The sequence below is a fragment of the Bombina bombina genome, chromosome 1 (genome assembly GCF_027579735.1).
Source record: "Bombina bombina isolate aBomBom1 chromosome 1, aBomBom1.pri, whole genome shotgun sequence".
Lineage (NCBI taxonomy): Eukaryota > Metazoa > Chordata > Amphibia > Anura > Bombinatoridae > Bombina > Bombina bombina.
Genome location: NC_069499.1, coordinates 399,972,587 through 399,996,443, shown reverse-complemented (window position 1 = coordinate 399,996,443; position 23,857 = coordinate 399,972,587). Strand labels below are relative to the sequence as shown.

Sequence of the window (23,857 nt, the reverse complement as noted above, 5' to 3'; positions counted from 1 at the left end):
CCAGGTATGCTACTATGAGGTTAAGCAAATATTATGAAGTGGTAATTCATTTAAAATAAAATGAACATTGAGGCAAAAATCAAAAAAACTTTTGCGCATTAGTCATCCATAATCATGTAATTTTGCCACTGTAATAAAAGAAATATCCCTTTTTTCATTTAAATTTTCAGCCAAGTTTAACTTTCCTCAACTCATTCTATTTGTTTTGCAACGTTTGACCCTATACAATGGGAAGCAGCATGTTGTGGGTGTGCATGCATGATTGAGAGCTCTATTTAAATATGCTACATGGCTAACCAACACCAAGGTGGTGTTCTAAACGTCATCACATTAAGACACTTAAAGAATATTTTCATAAAAAGTATAATATTCTTTGACCATAACACCTTTTTCCATGTGGCCTCAGAATCTCCTAGGTGTGTTGTGGCAAAGCTCAGTCGTTACTGCATGTGGCCTGGCTGTCTTGAAGAGTTGCTTTTTTCTTGCAAACCTCCCATACAAGCCACATTTGTGGAGAATTTGTGATATTGTTGTCACATGCACACAATGACTGCTCTTTGTCATAAATTCCTGCAACTGCTTCAGAGTTGCTGTGGGCCTCTTGGTAGCCTCTTTGACCAGTTTCCTCCTGGATCTTTCATCCAGTTTGGAGCAAAGTCCTGATCCGAAAGGGTCTGTGTTGTACCAAATACCTTCCACATCTAAATAATAGACTTCACTGTGCTTCTAGGCATTGATAAAGCTTTTGATCTTTTCTTGTATCCATCTCCTGACTTGTGCCTGTCCCAGAGATATTTTGACACTGCCTTGCCACCCATAGTTGATTGTTTGCTTCAGTTGCACTACCAGGAGCTGAGATTCTCCAGGAAAGCTCTCTTCATGCTGAGCTAATTAATATGCCCACAGCTGATCACAATTGAAGGTCAAATGGCTTTGTGTGTGCTGTTGAAAAGGTGATCAGCTACACCTGATTGAGTTTACAAGTTATTTGAGGAGGGGGTGACCCTTTTCCAACTCAGTGATTCTGTTTTTGAATTGTCTTTATTTTTGTCTGACATACTGGTGTTATATCTTTCACTTTGATGTTATAAGTTGCACTGAGTTATTACAACTATATAAACAAAAACTGTGTCTGTCTTTATTTCAGGCTGCAAAGCAACAAAATGTGATTATTTTCAGGGGGGGGGTGATTCTTTTCAATACCCACTGTACACATATAAACACATAATTACATATTGAATGAAAATAATACTTGATGATGTCTTATGGGATGAGAGAATATTCAAAAAATGAAATAAAACATAACTTTTATTAATATGCAATAAAAACTGGAAAATTGAATTAAAAACATATCTAGTGAGCAGGATAAAAAGGTCAGATAATAATGAAACCCATGGGTGGGGTAACACAGGGGTTATAAGTGTGATTGGTGTATACTCAAAGATCCCGATCTGCCTACGTGTTGGCTATAAGACCCCACATTGGTAAAATAGGCTAGCCTGCCAATGTATTGGCTAAGGAAACCCTCACAATACAATGAGAAATGTAAACACAATGGGGTGTATATATACAGGCAGTGCAGAATTATTAAGCAAGTTGTATTTTTGAGGATTAATTTTATTATTGAACAACAACCATGTTCTCAATGAACCCAAAAAACTCATTAATATCAAAGCTGAATAGTTTTGGAAGTAGTTTTTAGTTTGTTTTTAGTTATAGCTATTTTAGGGGGATATCTGTGTGTGCAGGTGACTATTACTGTGCATAATTATTAGGCAACTTAACAAAAAACAAATATATACCCATTTCAATTATTTATTTTTACCAGTGAAACCAATATAACATCTCAACATTCACAAATATACATTTCTGACATTCAAAAACAAAACAAAACAAAAACAAATCAGTGACCAATATAGCCACCTTTCTTTGCAAGGACACTCAAAAGCCTGCCATCCATGGATTCTGTCAGTGTTTTGATCTGTTCACCATCAACATTGCGTGCAGCAGCAACCACAGCCTCCCAGACACTGTTCAGAGAGGTGTACTGTTTTCCCTCCTTGTAAATCTCACATTTGATGATGGACCACAGGTTCTCAATGGGGTTCAGATCAGGTGAACAAGGAGGCCATGTCATTAGATTTTCTTCTTTTATACCCTTTCTTGCCAGCCACGCTGTGGAGTACTTGGACGCGTGTGATGGAGCATTGTCCTGCATGAAAATCATGTTTTTCTTGAAGGATGCAGACTTCTTCCTGTACCACTGCTTGAAGAAGGTGTCTTCCAGAAACTGGCAGTAAGACTGGGAGTTGAGCTTGACTCCATCCTCAACCCGAAAAGGCCCCACAAGCTCATCTTTGATGATACCAGCCCAAACCAGTACTCCACCTCCACCTTGCTGGTGTCTGAGTTGGACTGGAGCTCTCTGCCCTTTACCAATCCAGCCACGGGCCCATGCATCTGGCCCATCAAGACTCACTCTCATTTCATCAGTCCATAAAACCTTAGAAAAATCAGTCTTGAGATATTTCTTGGCCCAGTCTTGACGTTTCAGCTTGTGTGTCTTGTTCAGTGGTGGTCGTCTTTCAGCCTTTCTTACCTTGGCCATGTCTCTGAGTATTGCACACCTTGTCCTTTTGGGCACTCCAGTGATGTTGCAGCTCTGAAATATGGCCAAACTGGTGGCAAGTGGCATCTTGGCAGCTGCACGCTTGACTTTTCTCAGTTCATGGGCAGTTATTTTGCGCCTTGGTTTTTCCACACGCTTCTTGCGACCCTGTTGACTATTTTGAATGAAACGCTTGATTGTTCGATGATCACGCTTCAGAAGCTTTGCAATTTTAAGAGTGCTGAATCCCTCTGCAAGATATCTCACTATTTTTTACTTTTCTGAGCCTGTCAAGTCCTTCTTTTGACCCATTTTGCCAAAGGAAAGGAAGTTGCCTAATAATTATGCACACCTGATATAGGGTGTTGATGTCATTAGACCACACCCCTTCTCATTACAGAGATGCACATCACCTAATATGCTTAATTGGTAGTAGGCTTTCGAGACTATACAGCTTGGAGTAAGACAACATACATAAAGAGGATGATGTGGTCAAAATACTAATTTGCCTAATAATTCTGCACTCCCTGTAATGGGATATATCACATAACTCGAAAGTCAGATTGTAAAACAGGTAGTATAAATATAAGAATAATAACACTGTAACACTGACCCTTTGACAAAGCCGGTTAGCAGCAAAACATGTAAGGGCATTGGTGAGGAGTCCTAGAGCTCCTGTGTTTTTAAGGCAGCCGCAGGTTTGAAGTTTACAAACTTAAGATGCTTATACTATTAAGCTAGTTGGGTGCCTGAGTAAGAAGTGTACTTTTATTGATCACAAGTATCTGTCATTACCTATCTATTTGATAAAGTTCACCCTCTCATCACCCCCTTATCCACGGATACACTCGATAGCTCACAGGAGGTTATATGATATACCAGTCCCCTTTATCAGATCGACACTATTTATTTATTTATTTATTTGTCATGTGTTTGGTGTACATGTTAGCTACCTTCATTTGGTCTCTGACATTGCTCTACAGCTACTCCTTAGAGGTTAAAGGGACATGAAACCCACATTTTTTCTTTCATGATTTAGCCAGAACATGCAATTTTAAACAGCTTTCTAATTTACTTCTATTATCGAATTTGCTCCATTCTCTTGATATCCTTTGCCGAAAAGCATATCTAGATAGGCTCACTCGCTGTTGATTGGTGGCTGCACATAGATGCCTTGTGTGATTGGCTCACCCATGTGCATTGCTATTTCTTCAACAAAGGATATCTAAAGAATGAAGCAAATTAGCTAACAGATGTAAATTGTAAATTGGAATGTTGTTTAAAATGGTATTCTGTACCTGAATAATGAAAGAAAATGTTTGGGTTTAGTGTCCCTTTAAACCATTATAGAGCACAACTCCCTGTCACTACATGCAATATCTTTCTGTGTAGTGAGGTAAGGATTCGCTCAGCAAATCACTGCAAGCAACCACAAGGGTTACTGGCCAGCAGTTTATAGTCACAATAGTTTCAATTGCATGGTATATTGCTACATTTCACCACATACACATTTGATCTGAATGTGTTACAGTGTTATTATTCTTATATTTATACTACCTGTTTTACAATCGGACTTTTGAGTTATGTGATATATCACGCAGATAATTCTTTGCTACAGTCCTCAGCTGATTGTTACCACCTCAGGTACTTGTATCGGATCCCTGACGGTTATTAACCACTTTGATACTACCCCATTGTGTTTAAATTTCTCATTATATTGTGAGGGTTTCCTTAGCCAATACATTGGCAGGCTAGCCTAATTTACCAACGTGGGGTCTTATAGCCAACACGGCAGGTCAGGATCTTTGAGTATACACCAATCACACTGATACTTCCTTATAACCCCTGTGTTACCCCACCCGTGGCTTTCATTATTATCTGACCTTTTTTACCCTGCTCACTAGCTGTGTTATTAATTTAATTTGTCAGTTTTTATTGCGTATTAATAAAATGTATGTTTTATTCCATTTTTTGAATATCCTCTCATCCCATAAGGCATCATCAAGTATTAATTTCATTCAATATTGAATTTTGCAGACTTCTGAGTGCTACAGGTGTATTCTTTCCTCTTTTTCTGCTTTGGATTGTTAATTAATACACAGCAACTCTCCCTATCTGTATGTATTTGCCTGGTGGTAATTATATGCAATTAGGGAATACTCGGTTGTACCCTATAAGTAGTGCCACTGGTCCCCCCTTTTCTACATAATTACATATGTATACACATATATATATAAGTGCATTAGAGCCCTTTGCAGTGAAGTAGATGAAAACATGTAAAAGCATATTTACGCAATATTCATATTTAATAAAGCGTTATACTGTGTATTCACTGTAGATATGTCACATTCCAATGTTCTGCACATAAGGGAATATGTTGTAAGTATTTATAAATAGATATTCCTATATATATATATATATGTATATATCTATACCTATATATAGTTATATACACATAGGTATAAATATATATTTGTACGAAAAATATCACATATATATATATATATATAGAAATATTTATTTATAAACAAATAGAAAATATTCTGCTATGTGAAGAACATTAAAATGTGAAACATTAATATGTTCATGTCGGGTTAGCGCACTTGAGGATATGCAATCGTGTTTGCGCGTGAGTAGGGTGTTTGGTTTTTCAACTGTTTTTGCTCCCTTGACTTCTTTGGGGAATATGTTATTGCGCGTGCGATATTCTAAATTTGGCTTTTTATGCTTGTGAGCGAAAACTGTTTACTGTCAACATGTAAAACGAGCACTACCCGACGCGCGCAAAAAGTTTACTTCTAGCAGAGTTAACGCTCGAGCGGGAAATACCGCTCCACTTGTAATTAATCTGGCCCTAAGTTTTTTAAAAATTTATTTTTTTAAATAAAAAACATAAATAAAGGGGCATAACAGTAAAAGTTTAACTTTCATCATTCAGTTAAATTGTGCAGTTAAAATTAAAAAACAAGTTTCCCGATCCAAGGTCTGAGTACTATATGGCAGCAGTGTTTTGCAGCAACGTCTGAAACCATAGATATACAAATGCCCAGTGATGAGCCTACCTCAGAATATACTCATAAAAAAGCTAATGAAAAAACGAGGATAGTATTAATTCTAAAAATGTCTGAAGCAGTTATGAAATAGTATTATTTAATATGTTGAAAATGTTCTTCAATGAAGAAAAAAAATGTAATTTAATTTTTACTAACAGGAAGTGCAACTGGACCTTAAAGGGACGTTATACACTAGATTTTTCTTTGCATACATGAAGCACCCAGCTGGTGCAGATGGAGCAGGCTGAAACTTCGCAGTGGTCCAGCACACTGTATCCTTGGCACAGAAGCAGTTGGATATCCTCAGAGAACCCAGAATTCATATGCCTATATGAGCAAGAGAAAGCAAACCAACATGGCCAAATATCATCTGGACAAAGATAGATAAACCCAAATGTTTGCACTTACAAGATGTCAGCACCTAAAGGTGCAATTTCAGCAAACTGGAACCACATCGTCGCCCAGTAGACTACTGCAAAGGCAATCCTCAGCAAAGACCAGGAACAATAAAGTAGTTGTCACATAAAGTGATGAACCACACAATAGCAAGTGTATAAAAATTATATAAAAACTTTATTAATACAGCGACGCGTTTCTCAGCCTACTCAGGGCTGTTTCATCAGGCTATAAACAAACATTGTGATACACTTGCTATTTAACAAAAAATCTAAAACACAGGAAACTATTGTAATTGGTTGAGCAATTAACGTACCACACCTGTTTAACATCTCATTTGTGTGGTTGTTTAGTAACCATTGTGTACACATATAGGTCAGGTGGTATCTAACATATATTAACTCTTTCATATATAGAACAATAAAATTGACATAATGCAAACACTGCAAATGACTCCCACATAATCTAGTCATCCCCACAATAGACAATCAATCAAACCATGTTAAAAACAATTCACAAAACAATTACTGGCACCAAAAAAATTATAAAGATTTTTCTAAAAATTAAAGATGTTCCTTTCAGTTCAAGTTAAAAATACAGACATCTGTTGTGCCATCAATAACTCATCATGATATAAGCAATCCTATTAGTCAATGTATTAAAAATATACCAAGTATGATCAGCGTCTAAAAAGCCCCAATCGTGTCAAATTTGGAAAGAGAGTCTCATTAGTATTCACTTATAGTTTGTAGACGCAATCATATGAGATCTTTAACAAACATTGCTTATCTGTTCTTACTCGAAATTTATAAAAGGTCAATGCTGATTTTAATATTGGGAGATAAACAAATAGACTTGTAAAGATATTTAAAATAACGAAATTGCATCAGCTGTATGTGTATACATTTTAGATGGGATCCTCTTTAGTTTGCTATATCACATACGCATTGTGATTGGCTTAATAAAACCACATCATGGATTGGTTGTTCCCTCACACTCCCCTGTCACCATGGACGTATCAGCTCTTGTCTTAAGGTCTGGATACCGGTCTAAAATGTATACACATACAGCTGATGCAATTTCCCGCTGTTAAATACAACAAGAGTAATCGTTATTTTAAATATCTTTACAAGTATATTTGTTTATCTCCCAATATTAAAATCAGCATTGACCTTTTATAAATTTCGAGTAAGAACAGATAAGCAATGTTTGTTAAAGATCTCATATGATCGCGTCTACAAACTATAAGTGAATACTAATGAGACTCTCTTTCCAAATTTGACACGATTGGGGCTTTTTAGACGCTGATCATACTTGGTATATTTTTAATACATTGACTAATAGGATTGCTTATATCATGATGAGTTATTGATGGCACAACAGATGTCTGTATTTGTAACTTGAACTGAAAGGAACATCTTTAATTTTTAGAAAAATCTTTATTATTTTTTTGGTGCCAGTAATTGTTTTGTGAATTGTTTTTAACATGGTTTGATTGATTGTCTATTGTGGGGATGACTAGATTGTGTGGGAGTCATTTGCAGTGTTTGCATTATGTCAATTTTATTGTTCTATATATGAAAGAGTTAATATATGTTAGATACCACCTGACCTATATGTGTACACAATGGTTACTAAACAACCACACAAATGAGATGTTAAACAGGCGTGGTATGTTAATTGCTCAACCAATTACAATAGTTTCCTGTGTTTTAGATTTTTTGTTAAATAGCAAGTGTATCACAATGTTTGTTTATAGCCTGATGAAACAGCCCTGAGTAGGCTGAGAAACGCGTCGCTGTATTAATAAAGTTTTTATATAATTTTTATACACTTGCTATTGTGTGGTTCATCACTTTATGTGACAACTACTTTATTGTTCCTGGTCTTTGCTGAGGATTGCCTTTGCAGTTGTCTACTGGGCGACAATGTGGTTCCAGTTTGCTGAAATTGCACCTTTAGGTGCTGACTATCTTGTAAGTGCAAACATTTGGGTTTATCTATCTTTGTCCAGATGATATTTGGCCATGTTGGTTTGCTTTCTCTTGCTCATATAGGCATATGAATTCTGGGTTCTCTGAGGATATCCAACTGCTTCTGTGCCAAGGATACAGTGTGCTGGACCACTGCGAAGTTTCAGCCTGCTCCATTTGCACCAGCTGGGTGCTTCATGTTTGTGAGTAATTTTATTCTTCTGTGCTGCTGCTCTCATTTGTATTGGCGATACTAGGCCATGGTGGCGCCTCTGTGTTTTATTCTTTTCCAGATTCTATACATCAGGACAGCCATCCTTTGACAGAGTGCTGCCTCCACGTTTGGATTATTGTATCACCCTGGATTTATAGACTTTTTTTATATTTTATATTTTTATTGTGTTTGTTTTTTATATATATTTTTTATTTTTTATTTTTGTATTTCCATATATTGTTTTCTGTTATCTTGCATTGTATATCTCACTGCTAATACCATATGGTTGGTGTATAGTATATACAATTGTGTGATCACTCACTCAAGAGATACCTCCAAGTCCCACATTTTGCTGATTTTCATTTATATTAAGGAAGCGCCCCCTAAGGGCGTGATGTGTTGGTAGTACACATCACTCTCTCCTTTCTTTGCATACATGTTTTGTAGATGATCTATTTATATAGCCTATACGTTTTTTTTAGACTCCTAACCAATCCCCAAAGTTTTAGGAGAATACTGACATATACCTACTCCAGCTGGCTCCTGTTTGTGTAAAGAGTCTTTTTATATGCAGAGGAAGGGGAGGGGGGGAGTGTATGCTTTTTTTGCTATAGAACCAATTTGAATTGGGTGTTCTAGTTAACCTTATCAACAGAGCTAAACTGTGAACTTCTATGTACATTTTTAAATGGTTTTATACTGGATTTTTAGATCAGTATCAGTGTCTATTACATGCAGATAAATAAAAATTGGTGTCTACTGTCCCTTTAAGGCCTGATTGTTCACTGGGTGAAAAATCCTATTCCATTGCTTTATTTTGCTGATGCCTCACAAGCATAAAAAAAGATCTCTCAATAGGGGATCCATTTAAAAAAGTACATTTATACCTGTTAAAATTACCTCTATAGATGCAACAAAGAAAAACAAATTGTGTGTCACTTTAAACTCTCCAATGTGTCTGCTTGCAGTGATGTTGCTTTGCATACAGATCTGTGTACAGTCTCCTAGGGGCTATACATTTCTTGCTATCTGCTCTGCTACTATCAGAGAGGAGAAAGCAGGATTCTGATAATAATTTAGGTGTAGATATTAGTTAATGCTCAAATGAAGCATTTCTGATACAGTGCTGCTTTACAGTCAATCTCCGAGGGATTTTAAAAACAAAATAATTAACTATTTGTATGTGCTTTGACAAGGAGCTCTTTGAATATATTCATATAAGGGTATGCTACAAACCTCAAATAATAGATTCAATCCTATTGCTATTATTATTATGATATTAAAGGGACATTAGACTGATGTGTACAACTATAGTAGCAAAGTTACTATTCATTATGTTATAGCTATTTCTCTTATACCTGCAGTTCTCTTTTAAAGGGACAGTCAAGTCCAAAAAAAACTTTCATGTTTCAAATAGGGCATGTAATTTTAAACAACTTTCCAATTTACTTTTATCACCAATTTTGCTTTATTCTTTTGGTATGCTTAGTTGAAAGCTAGACCTAGGAAGGCTCATATGATAATTTCTAAGCCCTTGAAGGCCGCCTCTAATCACATGCTTTTGTATTTGCTTTTCACAGCAGGGGAGAGCTAGTTCAGGTAAACCCTATAGATAACATTGTAAGCATGCCCGTGGATTGTGGCAGACACTGCACTAATTGGCTAAATTAAAAGTCAATAGATAATAAATAAAATGTCATGTGATCAGGGGCTGTCAGAAGATGCTTAGATACGAGTTAATCACAGAGGTAAAAAGTGTATTATTATAACTGTGTTGGTTATGCAAAACTGGTGAATGGATAATAAAGGGATTATCTATCTTTTAAAACAACAAAAATGCTGGTGTTGACTGTCCCTTTAAGTTGTTCTCTGATTTTAAGCTATTACAGAAGCCAGTTGGTAAAGCTCTGCATCTTCTTGTTGGGCACCGCCATCTTGGTACGCACCTGGTTGCATCATGTGACAGAAGCAGAGACAGAAGCAGTGCACGTTCACAGATCAGTGACATTGCTTTTTTTTTTTTTGACAGCTGTACCTTGCACTTGTATTAGCTCATAAAATATAAAACAAAAGAGTTACGTTTTTGCCGGGGTTTTTTCACAGTTTAACCAATATAAAAAAGTCCTCAGCAATAATAAAAAAAAAATGAAGTCACTGCAAAAATGTACAGCCCCACACTATAGTGTAGCTAAACTGAAGTGTATAATATGACTTGTCAAAAAAGACAACATCACTGATCTGTGAATATGCACCACTTCTGTCACAATGTACAAGAATACTTAAATTCCAAGATGGCAGCGCCCAGTGTGAAGATGCAGAATGTCACTAACCAGCACAAAACAAATGCTTTGAAAACAGCTACAGGCACAGGAGGAAAAAAAATAATAAGCCTGTTGTACTACTCACTAGTTAAATGTCCTTTTAATTTAGGTTATACAAATTGTATTCACATTAATTATACACATTCACACACAGTGTTCACATAGTATCTGTGGCGCTCTCCATTTTTCTCTTAATCTTTTAATTTAGGTGTATATATATTATTCAATGCTTAAAGGGACACTCAAGTCAAAATAAACTTTTATGATTCAGATAGAGCATGCAATTTTAAGACGCTTTCCAATTTACTTCCATTATCACATTTTGCAGTCTTTTTATGTTCACACTTTTTTGGGAACAAGATCTTACTGAGCATGTGCACAAGTTCACAGGGTATATGTAAACTAGTCTGTGATTGGCTGATGTCTGTCACATGATACAGGGGGCCAGCAAATGGAAGAAAAAATAAAATTTGTCAGAAAAAATCTAGGGCGCGATCCGATATCGATCGCAGTTTGCGGCGCAAGCGAGGGAACCGGCGTCGCCCGCAGTTTCAGCTCGCAACTCGAGCCATCCCATATAGGTCGCCGTCAGATGCTAACGTGCCGTAAGTCTCACAAACCAGCGATGTCCAGAAATCTGCGTAAGTACAAATTTCTGGCGTCGCCAGTGACTTGCGCCACGTTAGAATCTGCCGGCGCCTATAAAACCTGACTAAAGTCTAAAACACCCGCACTGTCTAACACGCCTCCCTAACATAGCCCGCACTGTCTAACACACCTCCCTAACATAGCCCGCACTGTCTAACCCTCTATCCGCTATCCCCCCTCACTATCCTAACAATAAAAAAGCTATTAACCCCTAAACCGCCGCTCCCGTACCCCGCCGCAACCTAATAAAGTTATTAACCCCTAAACCGCCGCTCCCGTACCCCGCCGCCAGCTATATTATATCTATAACCCCCTAAAGTGAGCCCCTAACACCGCCGCCATCTATATTAAAATTATTAACCCCTAATGTAAGCCCCTTACACCGCCGCCATCTCTATTAAAATGATTAACCCCTAATTTAATCTACCTACCCCGCCGCCAGCTATATTATCTATATTAACCCTAAGTATATTATAGTTAATATAGGTATTACATTATATATATTAACTATATTAACCCTAATTATATTAGGGTTAATATAGTTACTATAGTATTTATATTAACTATATTAACTCTATCTAACCCTAACTAAATTTATATTAAATTAATCTAATTAATTTATAAACTAAAATATTCCTATTTAAATCTAAATACTTACCTATAAAATAAACCCTAAGATAGCTACAATATAATTAATAATTACATTGTAGCTATGTTAGGGTTAATATTTATTTTACAGGTAAATTGTTAATTATTTTAACTAGGTATAATAGATATTAAATAGTTATTAACTATTTAATATCTACCTAGTTAAAATAATTACCCAATTACCTGTAAAATAAATCCTAACCTAAGTTATAAATACACCTACACTATCAATAAATTAAATAAAGTACAAACATCTATCTAAAAATACAATTAAATTAACTAAACTAAATTACAAAAAAAAACAAACACTAAATTACAAAAAAAAAAAAAAAGATTACAAGATTTTTAAGCTAATTACACCTATTCTAAGCCCCCTAATAAAATAATAAACCCCCAAAATAAAAACAATTCCCTGCCCTATTCTAAATTAAACATATTTCAAAGCTCTTTACCTTACCAGCCCTTAAAAGGGCCTTTTGTGGGGCATGCCCCAAAGAATTCAGCTCTTTTGCATTCAACAAATACAATCCCCCCCCCCCCCCATTACAACCCACCACCCACATACCCCTATTCTAAACCCACCCAAACCCCCCTTAAAAAAGCCTAACACTACCCCCCTGAAGATCTCCCTACCTTGTCTTCACCACACCGGGCCGAACTCCTGATCCGATCCGGGCGATGTCGTCCTCCAAGCGGCAAAGAAGAATTCTTCCTCCGGCGACGTCTTCCTCCAAGCGGTACCTTTAAATGAGGTACCTTTAAATGACGTCATCCGCCGAATTCCGATTGGCTGATAGGATTCTATCAGCCAATCGGAATTAAGTTAAAAAAATCTGATTGGCTGATTGAATCAGCCAATCAGATTCAAGTTCAATCCGATTGGCTGATCCAATCAGCCAATCAGATTGAGCTCGCATTCTATTGGCTGTTCCGATCAGTCAATAGAATGCGAGCTCAATCTGATTGGCTGATTAGATCAGCCAATCGGATTGAACTTGAATCTGATTGGCTGATTCAATCAGCCAATCAGATTTTTTTAACTTAATTCCGATTGGCTGATAGAATCCTATCAGCCAATCGGAATTCGGCGGACGCCATCTTGGATGACGTCATTTAAAGGTACCTCATTCCAAGTTTAGCAGTCGGCCGGGATGGATGCTCCGCGGCGGCGGAGCGAAGAAAGAAGATTGAAGATGCCGCCGGAAGAATGAAGACTTTGCTGCCGCTTGGAGGAAGACGTCGCCGGAGGAAGAATTCTTCTTTGCCGCTTGGAGGATGACATCGCCGGAGGAAGAATTCTTCTTTGCCGCTTGGAGGACGACATCGCCCGGATCGGATCAGGAGTTCGGCCCGGTGTGGTGAAGACAAGGTAGGGAGATCTTCAGGGGGGTAGTGTTAGGCTTTTTTAAGGGGGGTTTGGGTGGGTTTAGAATAGGGGTATGTGGGTGGTGGGTTGTAATGGGGGGGGGGATTGTATTTGTTGAATGCAAAAGAGCTGAATTCTTTGGGGCATGCCCCACAAAAGGCCCTTTTAAGGGCTGGTAAGGTAAAGAGCTTTGAAATATGTTTAATTTAGAATAGGGCAGGGAATTTTTTTTATTTTGGGGGTTTATTATTTTATTAGGGGGCTTAGAATAGGTGTAATTAGCTTAAAAATCTTGTAATCTTTTTTTTATTTTTTGTAATTTAGTGTTTGTTTTTTTTTGTAATTTAGTTTAGTTAATTTAATTGTATTTTTAGATAGATGTTTGTACTTTATTTAATTTATTGATAGTGTAGGTGTATTTATAACTTAGGTTAGGATTTATTTTACAGGTAATTGGGTAATTATTTTAACTAGGTAGATATTAAATAGTTAATAACTATTTAATATCTATTATACCTAGTTAAAATAATTAACAATTTACCTGTAAAATAAATATTAACCCTAACATAGCTACAATGTAATTATTAATTATATTGTAGCTATCTTAGGGTTTATTTTATAGGTAAGTATTTAGATTTAAATAGGAATATTTTAGTTTATAAATTAATTAGATTAATTTAATATAAATATAGTTAGGGGTGTTAGTGTTAGATAGAGTTAATATAGTTAATATAAATACTATAGTAACTATATTAACCCTAATATAATTAGGGTTAATATAGTTAATATATATAATGTAATAACTATATTAACTATAATATACTTAGGGTTAATAGATAATATAGCTGGCGGCGGGGTAGGTAGATTAAATTAGGGGTTAATCATTTTAATAGAGATGGCGGAGGTGTAAGGGGCTTACATTAGGGGTTAATAATATTAATATAGCTGGCGGCGGTGTAAGGGGTCAGATTAGGGGATAGATAAGGTAGATGGCGGCGGTTTTAGAGGCTCACAGTAGGGGGTTAGTTTATGTAGATGGCGGCGGGGTCCGGGAGCGGCGGTTTAGGGGGTAATAACTTTATTAGGGATTTCGGGGGGGGGGGATCGCGGTTGACAGGGAGATAGACATTGCGCATGCGTTAGGTGTTAGGTTTATTTTAGCAGATCGCGGTTGACAGGGAGATAGACATTGCGCATGCGTTAGGTGTTAGGTTTATTTTCTAGTTAGTTTAGGGAGTTACGGGGCTCCAATAGTCAGCGTAAGGCTTCTTACGGCTGCTTTTTGTGGCAAGGTGAAAATGGAGTAAGTTTTCTCCATTTTCGCCACGTAAGTCCTTACGCTGCATATTGGATACCAAACTGCGCGGGTTTGGTATACCTGCCTATGGCCCAAAAAACTGCGGGCGACGGCAGAAATATACGCGTGTAACTTCTAGCTTACGCCGTATATAGGATACCAAATCCGCGCAATTATTGGCGTCGCCGGCTTTTGCGGGCGACGATTTTTATCGGATCGACCCCCTAGTGCTTATTTGAAATTCAGAGTAGGGGTTATTGCATTGTATTTTTATTATGAACTTGTTAATTATGTAATTCTACTGCATTGAGTGGTCCTTTAAATGAAGCATCTAGTTCTTGCTCACACAGTGCTGCTTTACAATCAGAGAATAAGGTTTTAAAAAACTAAATATTTCACTTTTTATGTGCTTTGAAAAAGAAATATATTAATGTAAGTGTATGCTATAAACATTAAATAACACTTTTTTTTTGTAGAAATATCAATGCAGAAACAAGCAGTTCTGTGAAAAGATGATGCCCCAATGATTACATTGCAGGTTCCATGTATCATCTAATATCTAGGTGCCAACTCCAGTTAAAAGGACATTAAGCCCTGTTTGATTTGTACTTGATCAAAACATTGGATTTCCCTAACCTGATGTTATAACATTGTTATATTGTTCTTTATAGAAACTAAAACTTTACACTTATGTCTTAAATATTTCAACAATTCATCTAACATACAAATACAGCAGTATACTAATTTATTTAATGTTGGATGTCCTTTTAATCACTTTAATAAGTTTTACATTTTCAAAGAATTTTGAATGATTTCACAAAATAAATAAATGAAAAAGGGTTCAAATGTGAAAATACAGAAAACATTAGAAAATAAATTTATGAAAAAGGGTTCAAATGTGAAAATATAGAAAACATTAGAAAATAAATTGGCATATGATTATATTTAAAGATATTTAAACTGGAAAAAAAGATATTTCTAATTAAAAAATAAATAAATATATAAATGTTTCTGCATTGTTTTCAAAAAGACAATTGAGCTTTTGTTTTGTGGCTCTGCCAACCAAATGCAATATTTATTTGGCACTATATATAGCTTGTGGTTAAGTGTTTAATGAGCACATAAAAACAGACACAAGTGACTAAATTTAGTACTAGTTTATGATGTTACAAAGCTTTTTAGCACAGTCTGTCAACATCTGTTGACTATGAAGTATCAAAGACCGCAATAATAATATACAAATAAAAAAACATGGTAGAAATTACTTACATCCAAATATTCGTCCAGTCCTAATTTGGTAAATTCAAATTGAAGGTGCACTCTAAAATTCATGTCTTCAACAGAATGAACTACAATATTAATGAACTGCATACATGCAACCTGCAGGAGAACAGAAAAATATTGTTAAATAACATTCTAATTAGTGTTTCTGCAATTTGCGCAGAACTGTAATGTATACAGTACTCCTACCCTTCTCATGTGACTCTTCTCAAAGTAAACACGTCACATCTGATCTCTTCTGGAATTCCCTTCAATTTAAAACTTTACAGGTAATCTGCAGCCAACTAAACATATTTTTTTTTTTTTCAAATAATGGGTAGATTTTGTTAGAATTTAGATAAATAAAGTTGACATCATATTTAAGAACCCCTTCCTGATAACCATCCCTGCATGAATTGAAACTTTCAAGAACATAACAAGCACACTGTTAGACACTTGCATATTACTGCTAATAATAGTAATAATAATAATGTTTTACCTTTGGGTTAAAGAAAACAGTTTAAAAGGGAAAGTCTTACTCCGCTGTATATATAAATATATATTAAAATATCAGCATTGTAAGTATGAAACAAAGTACAAAGTGGTAAATAGTGCAATACAGCACATTAGGTATAGTAGATTTATAAAACAAATAGACATTTCCACCAAGTGCATCTTAATTAGAGTAGGCTGCAATAAGAACTTCTGCAGATATATCAAGTTTTCATTTTTTTTCATTGATTAGTGGCATTCTCACTTTTATATCCTAAAAATATAATTTTCAACACCACAAATGCAACTATTGTTTAACTATTAAATTTCAAACAGATTCTTTAATATGAGAGATATAATGAGAAAGTTAACAGCTGGCATTAAAATGTAGTGGTCGCTGTGAGCTGATTGTGCACATACAAGCGCAATGTAAAGTCAGGATAGCATGTGCCGCAAAGTATAGTCTAAAGCTAGTTCTCACACTCACAACTGTTGGTAAAACTATTTAGTGTGAGGTATATACATTTCCCTCACACTAAACTTTAGGTTTCACGAAATACTGTGGGCTCTGTAAATGTAATGGCGTTTTGAAGATTAAACTTAAAGGGACAGTCTACACCAGAATTTTTATTGTTTTAAAAGATAGATAATGCCTTTATTACCCATTTCCCAGTTTTGCATAACTAACACAGTTATAATAATATACTTTTAACCTCTGTGATTATCTTGTATCTAAGCCTCTGCAAACTGCCCCTTTTTTCAGTTCTTTTGACAGACTTGAAGTCTAGCCAATCAGTGCCTGCTCCCAGATAACTTCTTGTGCATGAGCACAGTGTTATCTATATGAAATACGTGAACTAACACCCTCTAGTGGTGAAAAACTGTTAAAATGCAATATGAAAGAGGTGGGCTTCAAGGTCTAAGAAATTAGCATATGAACCTCCTAGGATAATCTTTCAACTAAAAATACCAAGAGAACAAAGCAAAATTGGTGATAAAAGTAAAGGGGAAAATTGTTTAAAATTACATGCTCTATCTGACTCATGAAAGTTTATTTTGGCCTAGACTGTCCCTTTAATGGTAACTATAAAGTGAAAAGTAAGTGGGGGGAAATTGAGACAACCTCATCAGCTTTCAAATAGTGAGATGTGACCGCATGACATGACACTTTACAGAGTCAATAGAACATTTAGAATTTCTGCGTGTCTGGCTTTAGTGTAGGTGACAAATCCCGACCCACCCCTGCAATACCCCTCATACATGTGTGTGAGGTCTCTAAGACACCGCTCATTCTATACAGCGAGACTACTTTTTCTAGAACTAAACAGGAATGCGACTATTTTACACTTATAAACATTTGCTGTATTTTAGACATTTTTTTTAAATTTGTTGTGGCTGTAATTGTTTAAACTGCTTAGCAAAAGGTTCTTGTTTCATGTGTGAGAATTCATGTCTTGGCACTGAACACAAATAAAAATAATAATGGCCGAAACGCCCACTGTATAAAATATAGGTGATTTGGTATCAATTTCTAGCATGATCTGGCCTTCACAATGAGTCTTCTCAGCAACGTTATGAGCTTTTATGAATCTCAGACCCTCTGTTTGTCTCTACCTCTAACAACGATGTTGTTTCCCCAAATCTGTCATTTTATTTACTTCTCTTATTACTGATGAACATTATGCTGTGTTGTTTAATGTCCTACAGCTCTATCAATATTTATCCTACCTATACAGTAAATATTTATTGGAATTATAAATAATTAATAATTAATAATTCATTTTCTAAAGCATATTACCACAGGCCTTGTCAAGTTAATACATAATAAAGCAGCTTTTAGCTATATGACTCAGTTTACTTGTGCAATACACAATTTCTTCTCTGTAGTACTCCTTTATTGCAAAAGGGAAACAGAACTTGCAATTCAAATGAAAGGGACAAGAAACCCAGTTTTTTTTATGATTTAGAAAGAACATACACTTTAAACAGCTTTCCAATATACTTCTATGATCTAATTTGCTTCATTTTCTTGATATCCTTTGTTGAAAAACATATCTAAATAGGCTCAGTAGCTGATGATTGGTGGCTGCATATAGATGCCTTGTGAGATTGGCTCACCCATTTGCATTACTATTTCTTCAACTAAGGATATCTAAAGAATGAAAAAAATTAGATAATAGAATTGTAGTCATGAAATAAAGAATTTGGGCTTCATGTCCCTTTAATTAATAAATGTATTTAGTTGTTGGACATTTTTTTACTAAAGCTTCAGAAATAAATAATTTATTTATATACAGTTACACTCAATGTGGATACTACAAATAGTAAACAAACCTAATAGTGTTACTTGCATCTATTTAAAAGGCAAAAATGCACTTTACAAAAAATACAACAAATATTACCAGTAGCACTCGAGATTCTTTCCAAAAACCTTATTTTAGAATCTAATTTGACAAAATGTGCACCTAAAAAAAACTTGGGATTCTGTCCTTGCCAAGGGCTGTGGGCAGAAATATCCAAATAAACAGAGATGCAAACTTAAGGTACATTTTAATGAGCTATTTTAGACATTCTGAACCAATACTAAAACCAAGTATGTAGTGTTACATTTTTAGGAATTACAATCCCTTTAAAGGTTTATGTTAAACTGTGCACCTCAACATTTCAATTTAGATCTTTATTTTAATTAAGAGTAGAATTCATTTTTTTAAATAAATATTTTATTATATAAACAGCTTCACCTATTTATCTTTACAGATATTTCTATCAGGAAAATGAAAATATTATGTAAAAGGCATTTATCATATTTTACTGTATAAGTAAAATCAAAATAACGTAAAAGGCACTTACCATAAAATCTATATTATTGTCTTCATTTCTAAAATGTTCCATTAGTTTTTCAAATCTCTGCTTTTCACCGCAAACCTGTTACATAAACAAGAAAAGCCATAATGTAAAAAGTATTTACATTAAATTTAAGATTGCCAATGGTCAATTACATTTCTCAACACATCTTTAGAGGTATTTTTCTGCTTAATCTAGGAACATTTCATTTCAAGATATTACTTAGCTTTACTTTTATATAAATATAGCTTTTCCTATAACACCCATATCCTAAATGTCAATTATTTCCCATGAATACACATAGTGCTAGATTACATATGGCGCGCTATTTAAGAGTAAACTTAGCTGGAAGTAAGCTTTTTGTACATCTGGTGGTGCGCATATTACAAGTTAAAAGTAAAAAGTTTGTGAGTTAATTTTTTACAGTATGTATAATCATTTTTTTAATTATTATTAATATCTTTTAATACTTTCTATTTAATATTTCAAGAACGCGCTTTAAGATGACTTATTCTTTATGTGCGCTAACCTAACACTGCGATAGCCTAAAGGGCAAAACATGAAACGCGTTACACTTATTTTCCATTCCTATGTTCTTCACATAGAATTTTTGTAATTTTTATTATTAAATAGATAATTCTATATATATCTGATAATGGTAATGTAAAATATATATTTCTATAGATAAATAGGTATAGGTATATACAGATACAAATAGGAATATATATTTACAATAAAAATAATATGTTTCTGTATGTGAAGAACATTGGCATGTTAAATATGGACAGTAAATATAAAGTAAAACACAAAAATACATATGTACACACATATACATATATATATATATATATATATATATATATATACAATATAGCCATTTGCAGTCAAACACCTTGTCATATACCATATACCTTTGAGCCCTTATAACTTTTAGCTTTTTTAAAATATTTATATGACTCATTTTTGTCAGATAATGTTTATATGAGTGTAACTGTAATTTTCAATGTATTTATGCTGTGTGTAGTGCTACTATTTATTCTTCATTACTGTTTAATGAATTAATTACATCTACATACAGAGCACATCCTTGTATTTTGTGTGGACAACACAAGCATACGTGTGTACGTACATGCACACACTATTATTTTTTACAAAGTCAAAGGCCATATATGAGGCACTTATGAGAACTCAGATGCTGACTGTACAGTCTTTGAATTATATAAATTGCCTATCACTGGCATAGGGTTATAGCCAGTGTGCTAATAAATCCAGAGAACTGTGCCTTGAAAAAAGGGCATGATGGGCATCACTGCACACAACTAAACAGCTGTCATTTTGTAGTGTGGATTAGGTTATTAATGTTTATTTAAAGAGACATTACATTTAAAATGTAAGTTGCGCCACACAAAAATAGGAACAACTAAGAATAAAAAACACTTCAATATACATTAAAGGGACACTTCTTGATTTTTTTTTAATGTTTACAAGTATAGATAACGCCTTTACTACCCATTCCCCAGCTTTGCAGAACCAACATTGTTATATTAATATACTTTATAACCTCTAAGTTTGCCTGTTTCTTTGCCCCTACAGGCTGCTCTTATCTCAGTGCTTGTTATTAGCTTCTAAATCTTGCACAACAGCCAGACAGTGCTAGTTCATAGAAAACATTGTGCTCACTCCCGTGGAGAATGATAACGGTTATACAAGAACCAGCACTAACTGTCTAAAATGCAATACTTTAAGAAACACTGAGATAAGGGACAGTCTGCATGGGGCTTAGATACATGGTAATTATAGAGGTAAAAAGTGTATTAATATAACTGTGTTGGTTATGCAAAACTGGGAAATGGGTAATAAAGGGATTATCTATCTTTTTAAACAATAACAATATTCAAATTGACTGTCCCTTTAAATGGACAGCAAACTTCTTGAGATTTTTAAATACGAAGGTTTAGTTGTGTATAATGAAACAACTTTGCAATATACTTTCATTATTTATGGCTATCGGGGGGAGCGGGAATGGGTGGGACCACTACTCTGCAGAAACAAAACATAGAGATAGGATCAAAATTTAATAAGAGGGTTTATCTAGGTGAATATTTCTAGTGTGTCTTACTATCTGTCCTCTCCTACCTAACCCCTTGACTTGTACCAAGCGGTATGCCTCCAGCGGCCGAGGTGGCATGCCTCCATAATCTAATTTTATATATACAGAAATACATGTTACAGGGGCTTCATTACATCATGATCACAAGGAGAGGTTTGAGTTGCCTGAGTTTTGTACTAGTATTTGAATAATGTTCTATTGAAGTAGAGGGTATAAGTTATTACTATATATGCTTTAGCCTACAATCTATGTCTAGTGGACATTGAGGGAAGACAAATTTGTAGGGAGCTCATATTCAACTCATTTACTTATCATTCATCGTTTCAAATCCTAGAAGTCCTTGATATATATAGCAGCTATTATACTATTTTTATGTGAGTTTCTCCTACAACTACAAAAACGCTATGCTAACAAAATGTTAAAAATTTATATTTTTTATTGCTCATTCACTGCGAACATATATGGATACAAGAATATATGATTAGATACAGAGCATATTGAGTAAAACTCGTTCCACCTCCCAACCCACATCCGACATACGCACCATTTGTTCTAATTATATTTTTCTACAACATGTAGACTCCCCTACCTTATTTTGACACGTAAAGTTGTCATGTAGACCACCCTAGTCCATTTTAAGCGTCTCCACTACTGTGTGATAATAGTTCTGCTACTATGGTTATGCAATCCAGTTCAGACCGAGTAACACTCCAGATTATTTCCCAATCTAATCACTAGGTCACCTTACAGTGCTTTTCAGTCAAGTTCTCCTACCTCCCACTACCTTACCTGGTTTAGCTCTTTTTATTAAGTCTTCTTTAAGTCATGGAGTACAAATCTACACCCTGTTGATGTTGATATAGAGGCACTACAATGTGCAGTTTACTATGGAGATATACAGAGTGCTTCTTAAGCAGGCAGGTCCTGCATTATTACTGCTCCCACTTGCACCCTTCTCTTACATTGCATGTCAGATAAACTCCATACCTTATGCAAATCTTGTCAACGTACAACTTTTGACCCCCCAGATTAGGTATTCCCCTACTCTTACCTATACTCAGTATATAAATAACTTGCTATGCTGTATGGACTACCTTCCTCCCCCTCCCACCATATAATATACCTCTTAGCTTAAAAGGACTACCTAGGCGGCTCATTACAACCTCCTCCCCCCCTCACCACCATAATGGACCTCCTATTGCAGGAGAGCTAACTACGCGGCTTGTCTTTTCTATGCCGTATCTTAACCACAGTTCTTTCCCAACCACATAGTATACCTCCAATCAATAACAACCTATATTTTTTATATATCAGACCCAAGAGGGTCTTACCGTGACACTTTTGGAGCAGTCAACTATAGTTTACTGTAAGTACTTTTTTGGAAAGATAATTAGCATCATCGAAACTTAATCTATAAAACCTCATCGAAACTTAATCTATAAAACCTGAGGTCTCAGTAGTGAGATCCAAGAGTGGTCTCTCTTTTTTCCTTTATCTTCCCTCACTTTCAGCTATTTCCCCTATGTTCGGTCCCTAGTGGACCTCCAGTGTTCATTTGAGAAGGTTTCCCTTTATATAGGCATTACAAGCTAACTCTATTGTTCTGTTTCAGTTTTTAATTTTGTAACATGTTAAGAAAACTTTATGTACGCCATTTTCGTTATATACTTATACTGTTTGTATGCCTATTTTGAGTACCTCAATAAAAATTTATTTGTAAAAAAAAAAATAATTTAATAAGAGGGGATAAGAGAGAGAAAGGCCCTAGAAAAAGTATTGCTCGGAGGTGAGAGGTGAGGAGGGCGACTGCTACACTACAGAAAAATGTGTATTTTAAAAAAAAAACAACTGAAAAAACCCCATAAAAACATAAATTAATGTAGAGGGGGGGTTAGCGAGCAGTGATCAAGTGTGGTTGGTTTGCACAAAACGCGTATGCAGAGAAGTTCCGTTCCTACGTTATGATCATTTTTGTATGGTCTGTTTCGATGTGTTTTTATGTGATTTGAATAAATCATCTTGCTTTCAAGCCTTCCTGTTTTTGGACTTTATTGGATCTCTGTTACGAGTGCGGAAGTATTACTTTTTCACTAGGGTTAGAGAGCTATTTGGAAGGCATTAGGGAGGTGGAAGAGTGTAGACAAAAATAATAATAATAATTAAAAAAAAGCACTAAAACTTCACATTGGCAGATTGTCTGATAGTACCTAAAATGGTGGTGACCAGTAGAGGGTGAGGGAGGGAAGAGATCTGGGGTGGGAGGTGTCAGTTGAGAGGGTAATAGCTGCACTATAGCTAAACTTAACCTTATAAGCTACCTGATTAACCCCTAAACTGCTGGGAATTACAGAAGTGTGGTGCGCAGCTGCAATTAGCTGCCTTCCTATTACCAAAAAGCAATGGCAAAGCCATGCATATCTGCTATTTCTAAACAAAGGGGATCCCAGAATAGCTTTTACATCCATTTGTGTTATGACTGCACAAACGGTATGTAAATAATTTCAGGGAGAACCCCAAAGTTTGTGAAAAAGTAAAAAAAAAAAGCGAAAGGGTGGCATGACATATACCAAAATGGTCATACATGTAGATCAATACCTTGGGTTGTCTACTAAAAAAAATATATAGTT

General features: G+C 35.3%; 1 protein-coding gene across 1 annotated transcript in view; it reads right to left on the bottom strand.

Annotated features, from left to right (window-relative positions):
• Window positions 1-23,857, bottom strand: part of FMNL2 (formin like 2) — a 557,440-nt gene that overhangs the window by 44,230 nt on the left and 489,353 nt on the right. Inside the window, exons 10-11 of the mRNA XM_053698305.1 lie at window positions 19,127-19,201; window positions 15,794-15,904 (exon numbers count right to left, since the gene is read on the bottom strand). Coding sequence (XP_053554280.1) covers window positions 15,794-15,904; window positions 19,127-19,201 — 186 coding nt within the window. The remainder of the gene's footprint in view (window positions 1-15,793; window positions 15,905-19,126; window positions 19,202-23,857) is intronic.